We start from the raw sequence: 24,887 nt of genomic DNA, 5'->3' as shown, positions 1-24,887 counted from the left end.
TTCATTTCTCTTCCTTCCTATGTCATTGGTCCCAACATGGACCACGATCTCTGGCTGTTCACCCTCCCCCTTCAGAATGCCCTGCAGCCATTCTGTGACATCCTTGACCCTGGAGTTAACATACCATCCTGGAGTCACGTCTATGGTCACAGATGTGCTGGCCTATTCCCCTCACTAATTAATCCCCTACCACTATTGCTGTCCTAAAACTTCTTCCTCCCCACCGAGCAGCTGGGCCACCCACAGTGCCATGCCTTGGCTCTGGTTGGCCTCCACAGAGGAACGGTCACTCTCACCATTTTCCGAAGCTGAAAAACGGTTTGTGAGTGTGATGCACTTGGGGGATTCCCTCACTAGCTGCCTGGTCCCCTTCTTCTGTCTGGTGGTCACCCATTCCCTCTCTGCTTGCACTTACTGTGGGGTGACCACATCCTGAAACATGCTATCCATGAACTTCTCAGCACCGTGAATGAACAGTGGTGCCCCCAGCTGCCGCTTAAGCTCCAAAACCCGGAGCACAAGTTGCTCCAGTCGGAGGCACCTCCTGCACACAGGGTCATCCAGACCCCTAGGAGCATCCAGGATTTCCCATGTAGCATGGACTCTTGCTTTTATTTTATCCTTACTCCTACCTGAGTATAGACTAGATGCTAGATCCTCTAAATAGACTAGATCCTCCAGGTGCTGCTGACTGCCTGGCTCAGGGTCCTCCTCTCGCACTCTCTTCTAGGTGCTGCTGACTGCCTGTCCCCGGTCCTCCTCTCGCACTCTCCTCTAGGTGCTGCTGATTGCCTGTCCCCAGGTCCTCCTCCTTGAACTCTCCTCTAGGTGCTGCTGATTGCCTGTACCAGGGTTCCCCTCTTGAACTCTCCTCTAGGTGCTGCTGATTGCCTGTCCCTGGGTCCTCCTCTCACACTCTCCTCTGATGATGTCACATAGGATGTCATTTGTGTATTTGATGAGGGTACTGAGAGAGGTGCAGAATGCTGATTGGAATGGGTCAAACATGGAGTTGTGGTAAGATTCAGCACCTGCTTTCTAGGCAGCAATATATTCAAGGATTTAGGGGAGGAAAGGGAGTTTAGAGATTAGGCCGCCCAGAGTCTCTCATCACAGATCAACCAGATTCCAATTTCCCATCAATGTTGTGTCATCAACTTGTCCATGAAGAGATCCTGTTTCCTTTCACTGCAGGAAAGACAAGCTGCAGCTTGATGGGGCCCACATGGTTTTGGACAATAGAAATGAGTGTTTATTGCAAGAGTTTACAAGATTGGTGATGTTCTGTTTTCTGACGTATCTTTCAGTGATGATGAGTTTTCCGGGTGGTGGGTGGGTGGTGAGTTGGCGTTTTGAGGATTACCCCAATTTGGCTCCCTAATGATTGGCTTTGGCAGCTAGCCTGCCGAGAAACTCCTAATTCGGATTTCTCAGGATTTCGTCAATTACGTCTTGAAATTGCCTTGAAAACTGTATCTAGGATACACCGAACTCCCAGGGAAAGCCAGCCAATGACAGCAGGGCGGCTTCCCGATTGCATAACCTCGGTTGATTATGAGCCGGAGGTTTCAATGAGGCAGTCAGCAGCCTGTCAGAAAAGGGCAGATGGAAGAGAATGGTGCCACTGTTGGATGGCTAACTGTATTTTAGCAAACTCCAGATCTCTACCAGGTGAGGCTTGTTAACACGACACTGACTTGTAGCCAGTATCTGATTCTGTTATAGAACTGATTTAACTCGGGTCATCTATTACAGCATTTTCTCAAGCGTTAACTGGAAAATGCAAGGTAGCATGGTGCAATGTAATGTTTCATGTTTCAATGTCATGCGTTTTATTACTGGATCTTGAAATGTGTTCAGTATCGGATTGGTGTCCGTGCTGTTGGACCTGCGGTCGCAGTCGTGAAGGATCCAGGCCAATTTAAATGACCAATCTCTCCCTTTTGCAAATAAATCTAATGCCTAGCGCGGTACACGGCCGCATGTATAGTAAGCAGCAGAGCACAGAGGGCGATTCCCGGAATGACAAATGCCAGTATTAGGCAGAATGACACGAACGGGCGAATAACAGGGGACGCTCAGAATATACTGTAAATCATTGTTTAAACCTATGATACATTGCTTTGCACGTTAGCATTACATAATGATTCATTATATAACTTATAAGGTTATACTGATGCAGTTCTGGGCGTTTATTTAATGTGACTGTGCACGTACGGTTCCTACAATGACTACACTTCGAAGTAATTCATGAGCTGTTAAAACGCTTTGGACGTCCCGAGATCCTGAAAGGCACCACTAAGTGCAAATTCTTCCTTACAATACTCAGCGTTAGAAAGTGTCATTCGATCCGGTGGAGAGAGCGGGTGGAAAAGTCAAGTCAATGTTGAGATGTACAACCTGCACCCACGGCGGGCCTTTCTAACTGAGTGAGGCGTGCTCACAGCTCCAGGATTAAGAGGCTGGTTTTAGATTTTAGTCCGACAGAATTGAATCTCTGAAGAATTGGGTGCAGAACTGAGCGCATGTTAGAGGAAAGCAGTACTGCGATTGTATCACTAGCCACACGGCGCCCATAAACACTGGAAACCGCGGGGATCCGCGACCCCCACCGATCGAGCTGGCCCATTGCAGCCGGAAAACCACAACACAGGCAGAGATGATCTTGAAAAGCTTAGAAGCTGGTGCAAGGTAACTCCCAGGATCGTGTGGCAGTGCGGGCTCCCCTAGCACCGAGCCCGCTAGTTGTTAAGTGTATGCGGGGGGAGGGGGAGGGAGGAGGGACACTATGTTCACGATTTGTAAAGGCATCAGGAAAGCGCTGCAAAGAAATGAGCTTGTGGTTTCGCTGGAATGAGATCTTCCTGGATGATGATGATGATCGACGTGTTGAGTTTGCTTCCAGAGGCAACTGGATATTCCGTAAATGTAAATGAGTTTTGGTGATGAGATTAACATTCTGGTCAACACACTGGCAGTGAGTGTGGCCCGGCTGTGCTTTTCTGTGCATTGTGAACGAGGCGCTTCCCACTCCTGAAGCGCTTGTTAGCTGAAATGATAGATGAGGTTGTTTTTACTGTGACTTTGATATCGGTGTATGCGAGCAATGTATAGTTTTCCTTTGATAGTGTCCTACGAAATAGCCTTATTTCACCTGGGCATATACAGGACCGGATCTCATATTGCAAATGGCAAATTTTCATTCAAAGGATACACAGTCCAGCAGAACCTCGTCCCAAAAAAGAAATGCTGAGGTGCTGCTCAGAGGCAGTGGTCGTGTTTTTGATTCGTTCTAATTTCCCGGGATATTTATGTGAGATCCCTGTGCATGCCTATATGCTATAAAGGAATCTTTCCGAGAAGCCAGCAGTTCAATGTAGCACCAAGTCTTTGCTAGATATTTTGATGGAGGAGCAACAGGAGAGCACGGCCCAGGAAGTTTGAAGGCACAAGGAGAGTATTATCAGGACTCAGCGCTATACAATGGAGCACAAATATTGCTGTTAATCTACCAAACGAGCCCTCAACAAGGACCACTGTGTAAGAAGACTGCTCTTCAATAGGAATGAGATCTTGTGCCAACTCCCAGAGACACATATAGAATAACACTCAAATAGCATTCTCAATGGAAGTGACATCACTGAATCCATTTTGACATTAGAAAAAAATACATTATTCACAACCATTTATACTCATAAAGATTGCCACTATATAATATAGGTTTCTTCTGTTGCCACACATCTGCACAAATCAAGTTTTGCATGGACATGCAGACCAGCCGGAGAAGCAATTGTACTCTGTTTAAATATAAGCACTGGTTGCACTTCTGTTACACCCCATGACACTGCTGATAATGCTGTCCCTTTTAACAACAGGCTGCTCGCTCTCTCTCTTAATGCCCAATTGCATATCTTCACCATCACAAAGACCACCAACTTCCATATGCATAACATTTATCAACCTCCAGCCCTGCCTCAGCGTAGCTACCGCTAGAAAGCTGCACCTATGCCTTTGTTGATCAGTGGCTCGCCTACTCACTTCCACATGCTGGGCTTCATCAGCTGGTCTGTTTCATTCTTCCATCACCAAACAACAAGTAATTGGGGAAAAAATGTAGCTGAGACAAGTAGGTAAAATGAAAAAAAATTGTAAAAAAAAAACTTGATTTGTGCAGATGTGTGGCAACAGAAGATACCTATATTATGTAGTGGCAATCTTCGAGTATAAATGGTTGTGAATAATGTATTTTTTTCTAATGCCATCATGGATTCAGTGGTGTCACTTCCATTGAGAATGCTATTTGAGTGTTATTCTATATAAGGAGTGAAAAGGAGAAAACAGAAGTGAAGGAGGAGAGAGACGTAAAAGAGGGAGAAGAGGAAATAGAATTAAGGAGCGAAGGAATAGAAGAGAATTGAGGGTGGTGTAAGAGACAGAAAAACTAGAAATGAAGGGGGTAGCTTGAAGTAGTGGAGAAAGGGAGGGGAGAAATGGAAAGAAACAAAATCACAATGGTACTTAAAAGGTTGCTTCATATCTAACATTGGATTTGAAAGGTGCAATAATGCTTTTCTTTGCACTCACAGCAGAGTATGGATAGTACCTTGGGATGCTTTTCTGTGTAAAAGGCACCTTAAAAATACAGGATGTTGTTGTGTCTATATTTATAGTTGAATTGTACTTTGCCATCTGCAGTTCCAATCAGAAGGCATTTACGCAAGAAGCTGGGTTCAAGAACTTTGGAGGGCAGAATTACGTTTTGAAAAGTTTTTGTATTCAGTTCAATTTAGGAGAATTTGATAATAATGCATTAACAACAGGCGGAATTCACTCAGAAATTCATTTTGAAAATATTATGACCCTGTACAAAGCCTGCATGCACACATCTCTATTGGGGCCACAACAGAACTACTTTCATAGATTTACAGCCTCATTCTTTCCCTTTCTTTACCTTGATTGCCACTTGCTTTAATTTGTCAGTTACTGATCTCCTTTCAACTTGCCTCTGCCCCTTGTTTTCCCCTGCCCAGTCTCCACCTTTCCAGTCACCTCTTGGCCACCTGTTTCATCTTTTGCTCCTTCCATCTGTTCTTCCCCATCTCTCATCTCTGTCTCCCTGTTAAACAACAACCAAAAACTGAAAAATGGACCATAGTGTAGAACAATGAGCAAACCCACACTGTAAAATGGTTTAAAAGTTTAAATTTGTTATTTTTTACATATGATTTCAGGATTGTTACTAATATTTTCAACATTGTGTTCTATAATTTGGGATTTTTATTTTGTGAAAATTTTACGTAGAAAACGTGGATCTGTTAATTGCAGTGAGAGCTCAGTGGGACATGCAAGATTCAGATTGTCTGAAGTTCAAGTGAGATAGCATTAAAAATGGACTTTAAGAATGAAGATTGTTTCACTCGAAATCTTCAGGAAATTCACTGAGCAATAAAATACTGTGAGGCTGGGAAGGTTTAAATCAAAGCAAAAAAATTATGTAAAAAATTAACATTGACGGAAAAATAGGCAGAAACACTGAAAAAGATAGAGACACAAAGTAGGACAGAGTCCCTCCAAAAATTACTCCATATCATAATAGCACCTAATGATTCGTAAGCATGCAAATTCTAAATTGACTTCAGTTCTATATTTGAACTTGCACTTTCAGCCCCCAAATATACTAATGTAATTATGAGGTTTCTTAACTAATTTGTTGGAAGGGGCAATACTGATGGTCATGTCACTATAATCATGTTGTTAATATTGTAGCTAATTTTAAAAAGCAGAATAGTTTAGGTCTATTTGCATTGAATTTCTTCAAGCAACCAGGGAATTAAGAACTTTGTAAAAAATATGCGTGGTTCATTTTTTATGACTCAGAAGTAAAAAAGGGAGCTAATAAAATTAATGCTACTAATTCAGGAAGACCTGCTGAATATTGCCTGTGCTGTGAGACCCAGTCCCGAAAAGAAACAATAAATCAGGCCAACGCTATAACTACAGGTGCCTGGCTGCTAGATGGGCTGGCTAATGGTCGACACCCAAAATTCAACCTGCCTCTCTTGCCCCTGGATACTGACAGACCTACAACTCTTCTCTGGCGGTACCTGTTGGAAAGAAAATGGAGGAGATACTGGATGTCTGGAGATCCATAGGCTGCAATACCCAGGAGAAAGGCAAGACACTATTCCCAAGGCTTGTGTTGAGCATGTTTGGAACAGTGTAGGAGGCCAAACTCATAGAGGGAAGAGTGAAAATGGGAGGCTCGAGGGAAATGAGGACAGGATGGAAGTGCTTGACAAAGTGATACCTTAATCTGCACTTTCTTTCCTCAGTGTAGAGGAGAATACACCATCAGCAGCAATAATGGCATGCTAGGTTAGACCAAGTGTTTTTTTCAATCTTTCATGGCTGGGCCAGCATTTATTGCCCATCCATAATTGCCCTTGCTGATGAACTGAGTCTTGGACCACTGCATGTGATGTCGATACACCCAGTGATGTTAGGGAGGGAGTTCCAGGATTTTGACCAAGCAATAGTGAAGGGATGGCAATATAGTTCCAAGTGAGGATGGTGAGTGGCTTAGAGGGGAAATTCCAGGTAGTGGTGTTCCCATTTGTCTTCTGCCCTTGTCCTTCTAGATAGTAGAGGTCGTAGATTTGGAAGGTGCTGTCAGAGGACCCATGGTGAGTTCTTGTGGTGCACCTTGTAGGTGGTATACACTACTGCCACTGTGTGTCGGTGGTGGAGGGAGTGAATGCATGTGGATGGGGTACCAGTCAAACGGGCTTCTTTGTCCTGGATGGTGTCAAGCTTCTTGAGTGTTGTTGGATCTGTCTCCAGGCAAGTGCAAGCATCTATAATGGTGCATGGGCAATGCCCTGAAATCATAGCTAAAGAGAGTAGGGTGTTATGGTACATACATAGGACAATTAACTATGAGAGAAGGAATTCACCAAGGCTCCTTAGACAGCACCTTCCAAACCCATGACCACTACCATTTAGAAGGACAAGGACAGCAGATAGATGGGAACACCACCAACTAGAAGTCCCCCTCCAAGCTACTCACCATCCTGACTTGGAAATATATCGTCGTTCCTTCACTGTCACAGGGTCAAAATCCTAGAACTCCCTTCCTAACAGCACTGTGAGTGTTCCTACACCACATGGACTGCAGCTGTTCAAGAAGGCAGCTCACCACCACCTTCTCAAGGGCAACTAGTGATGGGCAATAAATGCTGGCCTAAGCAGCGAAGCCCACACCCCATGAATGAATAATAATTTAAAAAATACCTCTTTGTCATTGTACAAGGTGTTGGTCAGGCCTCACTTGGAATACTCTGTCCAGTGTTGGTCTCCTCACATGATGGGGGATATTGAAACTTTGGAAAGAATGCAGAAGAGGGCCATTAGATTAATTCCCTTTATAAAGCATCTTGGTCATAAAGATAAACTAAAAGAGTTAGGACTGTACACTTTAAAGGAGTGTCATCTTAGGGGTGATTTGATTGAGGTTTATGAAGGTTATAAATTATGTTTCAGTTGACAGTTTGTTCTAATTAACCAGCTCAGAAAAGATCAGGGCTCAAAATTTACTGAATATGAGGCTAGATCCAGGTTAAACATCAGGGGGTGAGTCTTTTCCCAGAAAAAAGTAGACTTTTGGAACTGACTGCCGTCTCATGAGGTGGACAACTATTCACTGAATTTCTTCATTAGACTTGTTTCTCACTGAGGCAAATATCATTTCTGACAAAGGGGAGTTCTGGGCTAGAGCTATCTCTCGGACTGTTTTTGGTTGCTTAGAGGGTCAGCGATGAATTTTATTTATTTATTTACGGGATGTGGGCATCGCTGGCTAGGCCAGTATTTATTGCCCATCCCTAATTGTGCTTGAGAAGGTGGTGGTGAGCTGCCTTCTTGAACTGCTGCTGTCCCTCATTTCCTGCATTTTCTCCCGAAATTGACCTGGGTTTTATTCTATTTTTCACCTCTCCCAGGAGATGGTTTTCGGTGGGATGGAGAGTGTATATATTGTGAAAAACAAGGTATCACAGTTGTCTGTGACAAGCTGGATAAATCAATGGATCTTTACCTATCTATCATTGTTTATATGTTCGCATAAGTACAGGCAAATTGCAGTCTCTCATAGAGGTGTTGGGGCCTGAACAATCATGTGGTAAGAACTGAATAAGAATGTGCTGCATCTGTTGCAGCTACAAGGGAAAGTGTCAGGATAGTTGGAAAATGAGGTGGAGAAAGAATGAATGAGGGTATGCCAGAGAGAACAGCCCTGCCAGAAAGTGGAACAGAAAGGCAGGACAAAGGTGTGTGCATCATCTTGTAGGTGATGGAAATAATCTGGTGAAAACAATGGCTGGTAGGGCAAAAGTTGAACATGATGGGGAATCGCTATTGTTGTGAGGAGGGTGAGGAATAAGCAAAGGAAATCGGAAATTGGAAATGGGCCAGATTTGGTCAAGGGTTCCGCCAACCTCATTGTAAATAGAGAAACTTGAGCTCAAGGAAAAGGAGCACATTATAGATGCTCTAAGTTGGAAAGAGCAGATGGGCGAGAGATGGGGATGCCAACTTAAGTTGGATAGATTCCTGGAGATTTCATCATATGACCTGCTGTCCTCAACTGCTCTGCCTTGTGCTCCGCCCATTGGTAGCTCAACATGTCCAGTGTTGTGTGCATGCCTTCCTGTGCAAATTAGATGCTGAACAGAAGCTTGCATGCCAAATTTGATGATTCATAATCATCAAATAACCTATCTTTCCCATCTCCAATATTTTTATAACTAATAAAAGAAAGTGTTTAAAGAAGGAAGCACAATTTATTTAGTGCCCCTGTGAATCCCAGCTCCCCCCACACCTGAACTTAGGTTGGTTGCAGTGTGCAGTAAATTAATTTTTGGCTCCTGGAATATCCATGACAATCCTGGAGGATTAGCTTCCTAGAGAGGGAGAAATTGAGAGAAAGGGAAGGAGGTCTTTATCAGATATGGATTGCAAAGAAATGTATGAGTATGCATAGGTTGTCTGATTTAGGACCTCAGCACTTTTCTAGTCAGCTAAGCAGGCTTATAAGACAATAGATGTTTTGTAACTTTTGCCAGCAGCCAGCTGTAAAAGGTTTAGTGGGTTACTCTGGTCAAAAAATGAAAACAGAGATGCAGTACTAATAAAACATACCTGTTTGAAAGTCTGAATTTAGCACAAAATTTTGGTCCTAATTGCTGGTTACCGGATTTTGAATTTGCCTGGAGGTGCTAAACCAGAAGTCTGCAAGTTTAGCACTTAAGGGCTGATGAGATGCAATTTTTGTTGGAACAGTAAATGTGGGCGGCTCACACCCAATTCCCTTGAAGGTACAGGTGCTGGGACACTGTGGCACATTGCCGGATAGCTCAGAGACTGAGGGAGAGGGTAAACGGGCTATTGGATGCAGCGTTGGAGGCTGTGGTGGAGGTGTGGAGGAGGAAGGATATCATGTACTTGCAAGAGGTTGAAGGATCCCACCTCATTCTCCTTGTCTTCCCATCCCTGTCCCCTGCTCTGCCTGTCCTTATGTCCTCCTCTCATTCCTCAACCATACCAAGGGAGAAGCCCTAGTAAGATGCCTATGACCAAGCACTCCCTAGCCCTTCGTGATCCCTATAAGGTGTCCAATAATGTGGAGTAGCACAGCACTTACTCCTTTTAGGTGAGGTCCTGAGGGAATTTGCAGAATAAATGTTGCCCGAGTGTTGATCAAATTTTGACAAATTGTCCCAGAAAAGGTTCCAATGTGATTCAGAGATAACGTTCACAGCTCCAGCAGTAATGAACATGAAGTGATGAGTACTCTTTAAGTAGCATTTCAAATCAACATCAACACCATGTTTACCATGTTCAGCTGGTCACTGTTAGGAGAGGGCACTCATTGAAATTTTAGCCACCAAAATGCCACAGAGCATCTTTAATGAACGCTAGCAATCATTTTAACTGACAATCTGCTGTTTACCGAGCTTCCAGGAGCCCATTCCTAGCATTGCCTAACTCCTTTACCAAGACTGAATGGGATGCATCCAAGGATGCTAAGAGAAGGTGGAAATTGCAGAGGTACAGATTAACATCTTCCAGTTCTCCATAGATACAAGCGTGCCATAAAACTGGAGAATTGCAAATGTTACATAAACTCTTGTGCAAAAAGGGTTAAGCCTAGGAACTACAGGTCAATCTGTTTAAACCCGGTGGTGAAAAAGCTTTTAGAAATGATAGTCCCAGACAAAATCAACAATCACTTGGACAAATGTAGATTAATTAAGGAAACCCAGCACAAATCTTTTAAAAGCAAATAGTGTTTAACCAACTTGATTAAGTTTTTTGATTAGATAACAGGGAGGGTTCATAAGGGTAATAGGGTTGGCGTGGTGTATATGGACTTTTAAAAGATATTTTATAAAGTGCCACATAACAGGCTTCTCAGCAAAGTTGAAGCCCATGGAGTAAAGGAGAAAGTAGATGTGAAGTTGGCTAAGCAACAGGAAACAGAGTAGTGTGAACAACTGATTCCTGGATTGGAAATCAGAAATCAATGTGGCGCTTCAGGGGTTGGTACTAGGAAAGCTTCTAGATATGTTTCAATGACTTAGGGCGGAATTTTCTGTGCTCGCTGGAGTCGGGCATCATGGTGGGTGTGAGCGGATGATATGGCGGGAAGGCCAAAAATTGGTTTCACGATGCTCTGAACTCAGTTTGTAATCACGGGCTGTGTTTCCCACCACCGCACGTCGGGAACTCCATTGTAATACATCTGCAAATCATTATAAGTCCAGCTCCCAGGAATCATCTCCCCACATAGGATCATCTGAGCGCGTTGCCATGATTGGGTGCCAACATGTTTCACAACTGTACATAAGTGACGTACACCTGATGAGCTGCACTTCACTCGGGACTTCGAGGTTTTGTTTGCCTGCCTGACTTTGGGCAGCACTTGCAGTCATCAGCGGCAGGCGTCGCAGATAGCACCACATCACTTTTAGGGGGTTTCACAGGCGGGTCTCTACCTACCAGACTGGCTGCAAGGCGGGGGTGGCTTTTCAACAGCTGCAGGGCAAGAGCTTGTTTGGGAAAGAGGGAGAAGTGGCCTCAGGCAAGGGAAGAGGCTGCAGGGCGAGAGCTGTACTGAGGAAGGAGGGTATCCCAGGATGTGTGTGGGGGCACATGTTGATCTGTGCAAGTGACCTCAAGATGGTGAAGGCTGAGGAGGCAGTCTCCAGAGGAGATGAGGCCAGATGGAGATGTGAGGGTGTGTGTGAGAGAGTGAGTGGTTATGTCCCTTGAGCTGGCAGTGAGTAAGATGCCGGTGAATGTGTGATGGGCTTGTGAGTGTGAGAATTTAGAGTGAGACATGGTTGCCCTACCCTGGCGGTACAGATGAGATCATTCATCCTCTTTCTGCACTGGATGACCAACCTCTTCTGTGCAGCGTTGGCACTGACCACCATTGCCACCACCTCCCAAACTGGAGCGGTGAGATTTCTGGACCTCCTGCGTCCAGAACAGGGGTGGAGGACATCACGTCAGGCCTCCGAAAGGCATTCCAGCATTGGGTCACTGAACTCTTCTTGGCTTTCAGGGCCATGTCTTCACTGGAGCAGTCCTGGGCTGCAAGCATTGAGAACTGTGGGGTGGCTGCAGTTTAAATATGGCACCTGGAGTGAGGAAACAGTGAGGTAACTGCGTGGCAGGCAATTCAGAGGCCGCCCGCCAGTGAAACAGTGTGTTTCCTGTGGCTGCATAAATAATGAGGCGGGATTGGGATGACATAGCATGAAAAGCCACCATGCAGCCAGGAGGTAAAACATCCTTCTTCCCGCCTACTACTGCACTTAATGCAAATCTGGGATGATTCCACCCTTAGATTTAGGTGTACAGGATACAATTGTAGAATTGGCAGTAATGCAAAACTTGCAAGTGTAGTAAACTGTGAGGACATAGGCTGATGGAAACTGACATGTGGGAGCTGCAATTTAACACAGATAGGAAGAATGAGGAGAGACAATATTAACTAAATAAAGCAGGAACAAAGGGACCTAGGAGTATATATGCACAAATTATTGAAGGTGGCAGGGCAGGTTGAGAAAGTGATTAAAAAGACATTCGGGATCCTGGGCTTTATAAATAGAGGCATAGAGTACTAAAGCAAGGAAATTATGGTGGACCTTTATGAAATACCAGCTTGGCCTCAACTGGAGTATTGTGTCCAATTCTTGGCATTACACTTTAGGAACGAGTTGAAGGCTTTAAAGAGTGTGGAGAACAGAATTACTGGCATGCATCGGGGATGAGGGACTTCAGTTACTTGGATAGATTGGAGAATCTGAAGCTATTCGCCTTAGAGAAGAGGAGGTTGAGAGGAGATTTAGCTGAGATGTTCAAAATCATGAAGGATCGAGGCAGAGTGGATGGAGAGAAATAGTTCCCATTGGCGAAGTAGTCAAGAATCAGAGGACACTTTAAAGGAATTAGCAAAAGAGCCAAAGGCAACATGAGTGAAAACTTTTTTATGCAGTGAATGGTTATGATCTGGAATTCACTGTCTGAAATTGTGGCTTTCTAAAGGGAATTGGAGAAGCACCTGAAGGAAAAAAAATTACAAGGCTATGGTAAATTGCTGTTGCAGAGAGCCGGCATGGACTCGGTGGGTGGAATGGCCTCCTTCTAACCATTCTATGATTCTATAAGATGGTGTCAGGTGCTAAATGTAGGCTGAACAGAGACTGCAGCTTCAGACCCCACCTTGGCCACCTCAGAGACTCTTTAGCACCGAAAGTATTCAGCGAAAATCACCTACCAAGAGATTTAGGCTGCACATTATATCTTTAATGGCTGGCCATCAAAAATTGACCATTATTGTACAAACAACTGGCCTTAATGATCGATCTGATATTCAGATAGATGGGGCAAGGGATAGTAGCTCACATCCTGTTTGTTATAATAGACTATAGCTTGTTTGGAGGTCTTGTTACGCGTCCCTGCTTCTGAGCCAGAAGATCGGTGTATAAGTCCCACTTCAGGGCTTGATGGCCAAGGAAAGTGCATTTATAACGTGGCCAAACAGGTTGAATATCAACCTGTAAAACCTTCCAACACACACCAATGGCAGGGGGTAAGAGTAGGAGAGATTCCTGGGCGGCCATGTGATAGAAAGAAAATTGAAGCTTCTACCATCACAATTCATACTCCATACTACAAAATGTATGCTGCCATAGCAACTTGGACTCCTTGGGAGGCTGGTTGGTTCAGATGGCTTGATAGCTGGCGTGGATCAGATTGGTGCCAACAACATGGGGTTTTATCCCTGTTCGGACTGGGGTGGACACTGGACCTGCTTCCTTGCCCTGTCTTTGGTGGAGGTTACGGTGCTGTGGGTTGGTCCTGCTTTTGGGCAGAGAACTGAAGACAAAGAAGAAAACTTGTTTACCTGTCTACTGAGAGTGGATTTGGGACCCCTTCAAAAAAAAATTGTTCGTAGAGAAAATGACTTTTGATCTAAGGTGTGAAAAGCCACTTGAATTAGTGATCTATGAGTGACAGCCCTAGGTTCTTGACTTCATTTATTTATAACCACGTATCCAAGTCACTGTAGTGAGACAGAATGCAATGGTGCCTGTGGGCTTGACTTTCAATCGTGAGTCAGGAATCTGACACCTAGATAATTTCCAGGTCCCGACCCCACGCTGCAACTGCATCGCTGACGGAACGCTATCTAGAAATGTAGGTGGGGCCGGAGTCAAATGCAGCACACACTTAGCAGCATTGAGCATTAACAGGAGGGTGGGAGCTGCCTGCAGAGCATGAGCAGCAAAGGCAGACGCCAGCTATGATGAGGCCTGCCGCTGGAGAGAAAGCAGAATATCGGAGGGCCAGCATCCTCACAGTGCAGGGAAGTGGGCAAATGGCCAACTGAAGGGTACTGTACCTGATTTCACGCAAAAAACCTAGTCATTAATATTTATCATCATCAAAAAAATAGTTACATGCTCCCCGAATTGAATCCTACAGCTGTGTACTAATGTGCACCAGACTGATAGGGTTCAGCATTTTGCAATTTGAAAATCACCTTTGGGCCCATTATCAAGCTCCTCAAGGGGCTTAAGAGGCCCTTAATTGGAGGCAAATGGGCTCCTGATGCACCCCCCACCACTCCTCCTGCCCACACTTGCTTTAAAAATTCCAGCAATTCTGGGAGGCATGGGGATACTGGCAGGCTAACTGGGTCTGCTATTTTCAAAGGGCACCTGCTCCCCTTTGTTCCCCCAGAGGTGATTGAAAATTGTACCCTGTGTATCACTTCATCCAATGTGCAGAACAACGTAACTCCGAGAATTCTGAAGTATCATTTGTTGGACTCGGAAAACAGCTTAATGTGTTTGTGAGACAATATCATTATTCTGAACGATTTTGCAACACACAATAAGCATAATTAGTAGATTAAAGTATACAATCTGTTGGTGTGGTGTTTTCCTTCCTATAGAGTGGGCTAACTGTGCTAGGGAGATGAATTCAACTTCTGCCACAAAGCCAACCATTATACATCTCAATTAGTCTTCCTTTCCATTGACGTTAATGGATAGAAAAATGTGCCACTGTGTACAACAGGAAGTTGATTTGTCACTACCCATTTTGCGCTCCTGCCAAAGTTGAATTTCGAGCTCTATATTTGCTATAACCTAACTGTTAAAGGATATAGCATTGGTGAGTTACTGTCCATTCCAGTCACTACATACTAAAATTAACATTCAGTTCATGCAAGCTTTCGACCTGACCCCGGATGCTACTTTCTGCAAGCACAAGAGCAGGGTATTGGGAGAGAGCCTGAATAGTAACAACTGATAATGCTGAAGATGATTCAATATTTTTTACATTCCACGCCTGAAGTGAAGCTCCTGCTGAGTAATCGGACAAAGCAGGCAAGAGACAATAAGGGTACCAGCTCCTGTACCTTAAAATCAACTGAAACCTCATATCATGGTGGGTAAAAAATGAAATGATCAGAAAATATTGACTGGTGATTGATATATTACTGAGGTAAGGAACTGTTTATTTTCCATTGTGCCTCTGTGTATAGCCACAGGGCTGTTCTTAACTGGAAAGCCTAATTAAATCACTTCTTGTATCTGACTTTTTTACTAGAGTTTTGTTCCTGATGACATATGCTGTGTTCTGATTTCCAAAGCATCATGGTGTCAGATAATCATATGCCTATAATGTGCTACTCCATTATGCTAACTGCCTGTCTTGCTTTGTGCTGAATTTAACTAAACAAAGCAATTTTCGTCAGAGAATGCGATCATAGAATATAGTATGCCATATAAATATGGCTGCAAATTTTGAGCGCCCATACTGTGCCCACTTAATTGCTGTATACTAATGTGCTAAATATACCATTTTGTACAGAGTAGTTTAAGGTTTTGCTAAACGACTTGATGCTCCTCCACTTCAGCGGACACCGTGCAGTTCACAACTCCTTGTTCAATGCACCTATGTGAACAAAAACAATCTCCTGTGTAAAATATGGACTAACTATCACTATATACTCAAACATGGTCTTACATTAGAGACCAGGTCATCTGGTCTGGGTTCAGTATAGCTCAGCATGAATTTCTGATAAAAATGTTCATCCCAGTGAATGCCCATATCTCGTTTAGAGTCTGATTGGAGTTCTAGGTCTTAGACAAAGACAGTGAATGAAGTGCACTTCAGCCACATTGCAAATACCTCTTCTTGGTTTCAACCAGGTCTGCACATCTGCAATGTAGGTTCGGTGTTCACCTCATGTTCACTAAAAATAGTAATCTCACCTGTGCGGACCAGGGGAAATACCTGGTTTCTGTAGGGACAGAGCCCACAGCAGCTGCATTGCAGCAGACAAATTTTTTATCTCAATGAGCAAAAAAAAAAATGCATTGAACCCTTCTTGAAGTCTTATAACCTGGGCCTCAGCTCCTTAAAGCTCTCTCTGTAAGAAGCACTAGTTCATCCAAACTTCAGTTGAACTTCCATTAATTTATTCAGTTTTCTGTAGTCCGCACTGAATAGCATGGTCTTATCCTTCTCAGAAAGTTATAGTGGAAATATAGTGTGCTGTGGCTGGCAGTTTTCTCAGCTTTTTGTAGTATGGTCACTTCAACTTTTCTGTTAACTTTTTGCCCCTCGAGAATATCCTGCTAAAATGATTAAACCATCTCTCATCTTGAGCACATATATGGTAAAGGTCCAGATTTTAGAGTAGTAATGATGGCAAAATTGTCAGTGTTTGCTACCATTACTCCTCTGAAGCCGACAGCAACTTTTGGAGTCCGCACACACGCAGTTAAAAGCAGAAACTGAGAAGTTGCTGTTAGTGATTTCGACACTTCTCCTTAAAGTACGCTGTGGAAACACCCAAGCAATTAGAAATGAACTTACGAGAACTTCCCCTATTATGCTATTAGTCACACTGTAAAAACCCTTGAAAAAGTTACACCTTTTTGAATGAGGTGTAAGTAGGATCAGAGTGTACATTTCTAACAGAGTTAACTAATCCATCTGCTTTTGTTGATGTGAGAGCTAAGGCAAACTGATATCTAGAAGTGTACTACACCATTGTCAACATGTACCACTTCTTGAGTACTCTTGACAGGCTTTGACATACGCATCAGGCTCACTAACAATGAGCAATTGCCCAATGTACCAATGTATTTTTACAATGATCACACATTCTGCAATATTATGCCACATCCTGCAAATGTCCAGCCAATAAAAATGTTCATGATATATGCCCTAACAACCATCAAATAGAAGTTGTATGGCACTTTAAAGAAATTCTTATCTGCCTTTTCTTTTGGTCAGTCAGGTATCTGCTACACAGAGAAGGCCACTATATACTTAAGTTTCTCCAAATCTGTTCAGCTTAAGTATCAGAGAAAGATTGTGGTTGGGAAGTGCCTGTGCTACAACCCTGCCACATCCTACGCATCCTTATGAGTATCCTACCAGTCCCTGACATTTATTCTCCTTGTGAAATTTCAGGAGGTCTAAAAAATGGAACCAGTGGAGAAATGGCACAAAGACTTGCTCGTTCTCAAGCTTCTGGACAAAAAGTTGAACTCAAAGGAAAATGGGACTACAGGTAGGGCTGATGGACATGGGTCTGCAACTACAGCAAGTCTTAAATGTGTAGAAGCATGCTTGTCAGAAAAACTTTAATTTAAAAAACACAAATATGTATAAATACTTTACAATACTTGAACTCAATGTATAATGTAAATTTAAATTTTTAATTATTTTTCACTTCACCAAATTTCTACTTTTCTTCTCATAAAGGTGATGATTATTGCTTGGATGGTGGGCTGGGTGACAGGGGAGGATGTCCAGAGGTTTTACCTTAGCTTGGAAGAAAAAAGATAAATTGCGAAGCCTCTTGTACCTGGGTAAAATCAGTAGAGGAAGGGATCAATGGGAAAACCTCTTGGTCCGAATGGCTCAATTCCGCCCCAGGTGGTGCATTTACCCATAGGGTATGATGGCAGCCAAAGGAAGGGCGAATTCAATTTGAATAAATACTACAATATAAATAGTAATCTCACCGCATTGCTCCAGCATTGCTCCAGAGCTTGCTGTGTTGTTACTGGTAATAAGGCTAGCAGTGAAGTGGTTATACAATCCTGTCAAGACAGCACTGTTGCAGGTCATAGCATTGAACCAGAGCGAAACTGTTTGAGTTACAGGCTGAATAATCCAACTCTGGGCTTTTAATGGCATCTTCATGTCAAAATCACATCTTTGTATTTTTTTTTTCATTTTCAGTCTAATCCCTGCCACAAACTATACCCACAAGGGAAGGGGTGGCTAGTGACCTGCTCACAGGTTTACAATAGTGCAACTCTGGCTATTTGTTGATGGACAGTGGCAGGTGCTATCGAATCATGGGAATACTTGTATTTAAAAACCATGATTCCCTCAATGATCTAGAGGCTAAAAGTGCTATCAGCACTAAGTCAAAGACAGAAAGTCCTAGATTATATTCTTTGTCTATCCACGATTAGCTACATTTCAGCTGCCACTGTTGATCTCAGTGACTAAGCAAGGTATAGGCAAAAATATAATTCCCAGAGTTTCTGCTCCTGGTCGTTGCTGGGAAGTGTAGGTGAGGGCACATTTCATGATGGAATAGCTAAAGTCCATCGGGCTGCACCTTAACATGAGCCATCCTATTCAAGGGAGCAAGGATAAAAATTAGAAGAAAACTCTCACAGGCTAGATTGAATTAAAGATCTATGGAAAAGCAAGCTTGAAGGCCAAAGCTTTGCCATTTAATGACACAGTCAGTTTCAAGTAATCACTAAAAGTTGTGCTCGATTGAAGATCGGTGTAGATGGTGAGACACCTTACTAAAATATCACTGTTGGAGCACCCTCTAGTGATGGTATAAGAACATTAATAAGCAAAATTGGGAGGCGCTATGCTAGCTACATGCTGAAATATATCATTTTAAAGAACAAGTTTTATGTGATATTTGGCGCAGTAATACTTTGACATACAGTACAAATCAAATGTACCTCACAAGGTTAGGATATAAATTTATCTGTAATTCTTCACGTGGCAAGATTCTTTACAAGCGAAAATATAATGGCCTGGATTTTGCAGTCAGCAGTAAATGAACAGCACTTCTGCTGACCTCAAGAAGCTGCCCACAAAATTTTAGTGGGTTCTAGAGCATTGACTTCCTCTATTTCAATGTCACTTTGAATTTGGCACTTTCTACAAGGGATCTGTGGCATTCAGCAAAAGACAGTTTCATCAATCAATCAGATCGACATATTCACACAGACGGCAAAGCAGGAAGTTCAAATCAGGGAATATAATCTCATTTAAATCATTGGACAGAAAATTAAATGAAGATTATGACATGCATATGTGGTTCAGGGAGAAATATAAATATTGGCATTTTTAAAATGTTTTGAATGAGATCCATAAATTCCATAGTTGTTAAGTTCACTTTTCAGAGCCAGAGAAGTTGTTCAACAGTAATTATGGATTAGTACAATGCTAAAAACTCAGTTACTCCTGATTGAGCAGGGTTTAACATCACAACAAATAAGCGATTTCTCGATTTCATCTGTGAAATCTGCAATAGTGCACCCTGTGCAGAGTGGAGCGTCACTGATAGCAACTTCTCTCTTTATGTGTTTAACCACACATAGGCAGATGCTACAAATCTCTGTCAGTTCCACACAGTAATAACTTGAGTATTGTTGAAAAAAGAGACGCTGTCGAAGTTTTTTTTTTCTTGCACTTATCAGTTCAGCTACAAGAATCAAATTTCAAAGGGGGCAACAATTTATACAGCATTGTTGCTCCTTTTGAAATTTGGCAATCTTGTGTCTCCCCTGATGAGTGCAAGATGGAAAGTTTTGACAGCATGTCTCTTTTTTCAGCAATACTCAAATTCTGTACTACCAAGTGACTAACAGTAATAACTGTGCGTGGTGATAGCCTCACTGTTAATACTACAGCAAATTCTGGGCCATTAAATAATTGTAATAAACAGGGTAAGAATTCCAGTTATCTTTGAACAGTGGATGACATTTTCATGATAACTGCTCCACACAGTAGAACAATATAACAGTATTTCATTCATTGTTTGTGTCTATGATAACTGCCTATGAGTAGACTATGATAGCATTTTGGTAACAGAAAATATGCTGAATTATTTCTCTGTAATCTGATATTGAGAAGATATCTTCATGAGCTTTTTTTGTTAAAGTATGTAAGTGGTGAAATGGACGTTACTACACTCTGAAAATGGGAAATATTCACAGTTTAAAAATGGTTCACTTATCTACCCATGTACTGCTCTGCTCTAAATAAGCACAATTCAGCAGAACACAATTCTCTAGGCTTGCTTTTGTTGGGCAAGCTTTCATCTTCGTCCTGTAACTTTTATTGTTTTTTTGCATTCCTGACCTGTATCAGCAGGCACTTCACCTGGCCCAAGCCCTCCACAAATGCCCTTGTTGACAGTCATCAGGAGATGTGATTGAATGACCAAGTAACACTTTCTTCCAATCCCTGTCTTTGCCCCCAGGACAGACTGCTGTCTCCTCACGGTGCCTCCCTGCTCAACACATCACATTCCAGAGAGAAGCAGAACTCATAGCTGCTTTTATCCACCTTTTTCACCACTGGATATTGACCCAGTGGCCCTTAGTGGCATAACATGATTGTAACATATTATTCTCCACCAATGTACAGCAGTTTATCCTCACCCACAAAAGCCTCATTGTCGGTAGCCTCTGCATCACTGTCAGCACTTATTCTTGGTAGCAAAGTTACAGTGTTACACAGAATGCACAGCAAAGAGAGCAGCAACACCTTACCTCCTCCCACCATCTCCAGGTGGTGAAACTAAAACAGATTACATTTACAATACAACTAAATTTTTGGGTTCATCCAGTTGTAAACTAAATATAACAGAATTTAAATAAAGAAATATAAACGATGATCACAAACTCCACTATTTACTTTAGTGCATCTTTGTCTTCTGGAATGATAGCTAAGCACCTCCAACAAACATTTGAAATCCATAACTGTTTGCAGTCCTCCATCACCCGCTCAGAATGTGATACAGGTTTGAATTCTACCCCATTCACCATTGCTTTTGCAATAGATGCAACTTGATAGCTCTTGTTTTTTGGAAGGTGACAGTGACTTCTTAAACTCTAGGCTGACAAGATAAATATGGATGAAGAAAGCCTTTCGGTTTATTTGGAAAACATACATTTCTACAATTACATCACTGAATTGTTTTTTAAATGTTGCCAAGTTTTTTCCTCCAATCTCCAACTGCAAAGTCCAATCTAACTGTCGATCAATCTTTATGTGAAAAACACCCTAAACTTGCCCTCACCAGTTTGAACCTTTGTCATTTTAAGAAAGTTTGACTTGATTTTCTGTATTTTCTGTACTCTTTATTTGACATTATCAAGGCTGAAAACACAAAGTTTTTTCTTATAAGTCAATCATTTGAACCTGAAAAACAACTTTGTGGTTCTTTTCAACACTGTCTCTGAAATGTTTCCTCTATCTTGATAAACAAAGCTATGCACTATATTGATCAGGCCACATTTAAAGCATTGTAACTAGTTTCAAAATAACATCATACAACTTTAAAACCAAATGTTAAAATACTGGCGATGAGTTAATTTCTGTGAATTAAAAAATGATCTCGCCCAGGTGGATTGGTATCAAAATGTGGTAGGCAATATAGTAATTGAACATTGTGAGACCTTCAAAGAGGATATTGCTTAGGTACAGAATAGACACGTTCCCACCAGGAGTAAAGGAAAGGCATCCAAAGCTAGAGCTCCCTGGATGACTAAAGATTAAGAGGTTTAAATGAAACAGAAAAAGATGGCTTGTGACATATGTAAACTTCATAATACAGTAGAGAACTAAACTGAACACAGAAAGTGCAGAGGCGGTCGAAAACAGGGAATAAGAGGGGCAAAGAGAGAGTATGAGAATAGATTATCAACTAACATAAAAGGAAACTTAAGAATCTATTATAAACCCATAGGCCATGATTTTGTGGTCAGTGGCAAAGTAACAACGCTCGCTGCTGATATTGAAGAAAATTGTCCACAAATATCTAGCAATCTCTGTGGCCTGGATTTCCCCTTTCTCGACATTGGCACCAAGTCAAGGGATCGCCAAGAATCCAACAACTATGACATCATCAAGCAGTAAAGCAGTCAATCACATTAAAATATTTTCACAGACAGCAAATGAGGAAGTAAAAATCATTTATTATCCTTAACTTTAGATTAAATTTTCCAGAGAGCAAAATAACTGATTGGGACATACACATCAGATTACGGTAGAGGCTAAAATACCATAGATAAAAATAAATTAAAAATAGTATTTTTTAAATATGTGAATTTTTTTTATCATAATGGAGAAATTTGACATTCCAAAAATATAAAATTAGTTATCCAGTGCCAATAAAGCAGTTCACATTAATTAATTTAAGGATTTTTACAGTGAGACTAATGGCATAAAAGGGCAATTTATCATCAGTTCAGTGATTTCTAATTGATTACATTCTGGAGCACTCCAACAGTGCACACTATGGAGAAAATCATTGATGGTAACTTCTGGATTTCTGTGTTTAACTGTGCTTGTGTCTTTAGTTGCTGTCAGCTTCAGAAGAACAATGACATGAATGCTGACAACCTCAGCATTATTGCTACCACAAAATCCGGGCCATAGATAGCAAAATGATAGCCAACGGAAAGATGGAGTTGATTAAGGACCACAAAGTAGATCTTCTTGTGCAAGCAGCTGAAGTACGACATGAGTACTTTGCCTCAAAGAGGATGCTGTCAATGTAACAACATTTGATAGCTTACAAATAGGTAAAGAGGAGGTGCTTAAAACATTGACAGTATTCAAAGTTTAAAAGTCATTCGGTCCATATGAAATTACAAGATTACTAAGGGATGTAAGGGTAGAAATTGTGGAAGCTCTAGCCATAATCATCTAATCTTCTTTAGATCTGGGAGCAGTACCAGAGAGCTCGAAGATTGGAAATGTTACAAACCAATTTAAAAAAGGGGAGAGAGATAAACCCGGCAATTACAGACCTGTCATGCTAATGTTGCTGGTGAGAAAACTTTTACGGACAATAATCTGGGACAAAATTTAGTTGCGTTTGGAAAATATTGGGCTAATGAATGAAAGCCAGCATAGATTTGTTAAAAACAAATCATGTTTGATTAACTTCGTTGAGCCCTTTGATGAAGTAATGGAGAGCAAACTGATGAGAGTAGCCTGTTGATGTAGCATATATGGATTTTCCAAATGCTTTGGTGCAGTATAACATAATATACTAGTAAGAAAAATTAAAGCCCATAGGATTAAAAGGAGAGTGGCAGATTGGACACAAAATTGGCGAAGGGACAGAAAGCAAAGAGCGGTGGTGAATGGTTGATTTTCAGACAGGAAGCAAGTATACATAGGGTCCCACAGGGGTTGATACTTGGACCACTGCTGTTATATCAATGACCTAGGCTTGAGGAGACAAGGTATAATTTCAAAATTTGAAGATGATACAAACTCCGAAATGTAATAAACAATGAGGATGATCTGAACAGATAATGGCCACAGCTTTCCAAACAATAGATTACTCTATGGGAAGGAAAGAACAGGTTCTCATTTCAATTTCAAAGAAGAGAGCCTGTCAATCAATATAGAGAAGCAGATGGTTAGATTTTTTCCAAGTGTCAAAACCAGGGCCCAGATTTTCACCATGGTGGAGAGACTCCCTATCATGACGAAAATGGCGAACGAGCCCGGAAATTCTAAGTCCCGCCCCCAAACACTACATTTTCATGGGGGCGGGATTGGAATCAGGTCATGGTTACCGCATGCCTAGTTTCCGAAGGCAGCTGGCCATTCAAATCACCAGCTTCGTCCACTGAATTGGGATTTTGGTAGGCCAGGAGAGTGAAACCCGTAGTGTGCAGATTGGACCAAGTAAGGCAGGTCTGAACTTGGTGGATTATTTTGGATAGCCCGGGTATCCATTTGGTAAGGTACCCCTTTGGACCTGGTTCCAGGACACCTTTGGGAGAGGTAAGGCACCCTTTGAGAGAGGTAAGGCAGCCTCTGGGACTCTTAAAATTAAACATGAATGCGTATAAAAAGTACATAAACGCTTTGCAACTGTCAAAGCAGTCAAGCTGCCAAGGAACTGTCAAAGCTGTCAAGGAACTGTCAAAGAATATTAGATGAGTTGGCTTGGAGGGGGTAAGGGCAAAGGGTGGTGGGTAGGGGGAATGGCTGGCATGAGTTGGCACTGTGTTGGCATAGGGGCTACATGGGGCCATGTGAATGTGGGGGAAAAAGGAGGTATGAGGGGTCTTGGGGGTGGGTAGGGTTCATGGGTTGGCATAGTTTGGCATGAATGGGAATGTGGAGTGTGTGGGGGGGGAGGTTGAGGGTTGAGGGCTGGAGGGCTGTTTCTTGTTTTAATCTTTTTAAAATTTAATTCAACAAAGTGCTGGAGCACAGAGGCAGGCCTACTGCCCAGCCCATCTCTGCATCTGGCAGCCTCCTCACTAAGCAGTGGACCTGATTTCCAATCCAGCCCTCCAGTCCCCCACCTCCCCTGAATGAAAATCCCAACTGCGGGTGGCCATTTTCAAAGGTCGGGTTTGCAGAACCAGGATTCTTCCGTCTCTGCGCTCCCGGCCTGGGAGAGGAAATCTGGGCCCAGGTTTTTGTTTCAATCAGCCAGAGCCATTTAACTCACAGAAGAAAAAGTGACAGCACAGGCCGACAGGACACTTTGATACATTTTCATTGCATTATGGTGCTTTCTCCATTGGAAAAACACTGTAATGCATGTGAACAAATACACAAGGCTGGTCAATGTAAGGATCAACTTACTTTTAAAGGACAGATTCTTATGACGAATCACTTAAAAACACATCTGCAATACAATGCAGGACTTAATAGTGAAACTTGAAGGTGTGAAAACACTTTACCCTTACCTTTCAGATTGTTCTGGACTCCTCAACAAGCTTTCCATTTTCTTCATGAACTGTCAAATCTGACGTGCTTTTAATGGACTTCCAAAACCCCACATCATCAGATGAAAATAGTGTGCGGGAGGAAATCCGATTATTTGTCCCCCTTTAAAATGGGGGACCCAACCTAATTTGCACACTAGGCATTCTCGACCCACAAAAAGGCCGGAGGAAAATGGCACGGGGTCGGGAATGTGGAGGGAAATAGTATTTTCTCCAATAAAAACTAAATGTGGCTATTCATGCACAGGATCGTGCCTCCGA

At 42.4% G+C, this 24,887-nt stretch overlaps 1 protein-coding gene across 2 annotated transcripts in view; it reads left to right on the top strand.

Moving 5' to 3' along the window:
• Positions 1–1,567: 1,567 nt before the first annotated feature.
• LOC144684227 (uncharacterized) overlaps positions 1,568–24,887 on the top strand; it is a 45,739-nt gene continuing 22,419 nt past the window's right edge. The window contains exons 1-2 of one of the 2 annotated variants that reach the window (XM_078547865.1): positions 1,568–1,671; positions 17,062–17,161. In XM_078547865.1, coding sequence (XP_078403991.1) covers positions 17,074–17,161 — 88 coding nt within the window. In that variant the 5' untranslated portion in view covers positions 1,568–1,671; positions 17,062–17,073. Of the gene's footprint in view, positions 1,672–2,512; positions 2,692–17,061; positions 17,162–24,887 lie in introns of those variants that run through there. The other variant, XM_078547864.1, reaches the window with a different exon arrangement.

This window comes from Cetorhinus maximus, chromosome 9 (assembly GCF_964194155.1).
Source record: "Cetorhinus maximus chromosome 9, sCetMax3.hap1.1, whole genome shotgun sequence".
Classification (NCBI taxonomy): domain Eukaryota; kingdom Metazoa; phylum Chordata; class Chondrichthyes; order Lamniformes; family Cetorhinidae; genus Cetorhinus; species Cetorhinus maximus.
This window is presented reverse-complemented; position numbering and strand designations above follow the sequence as displayed.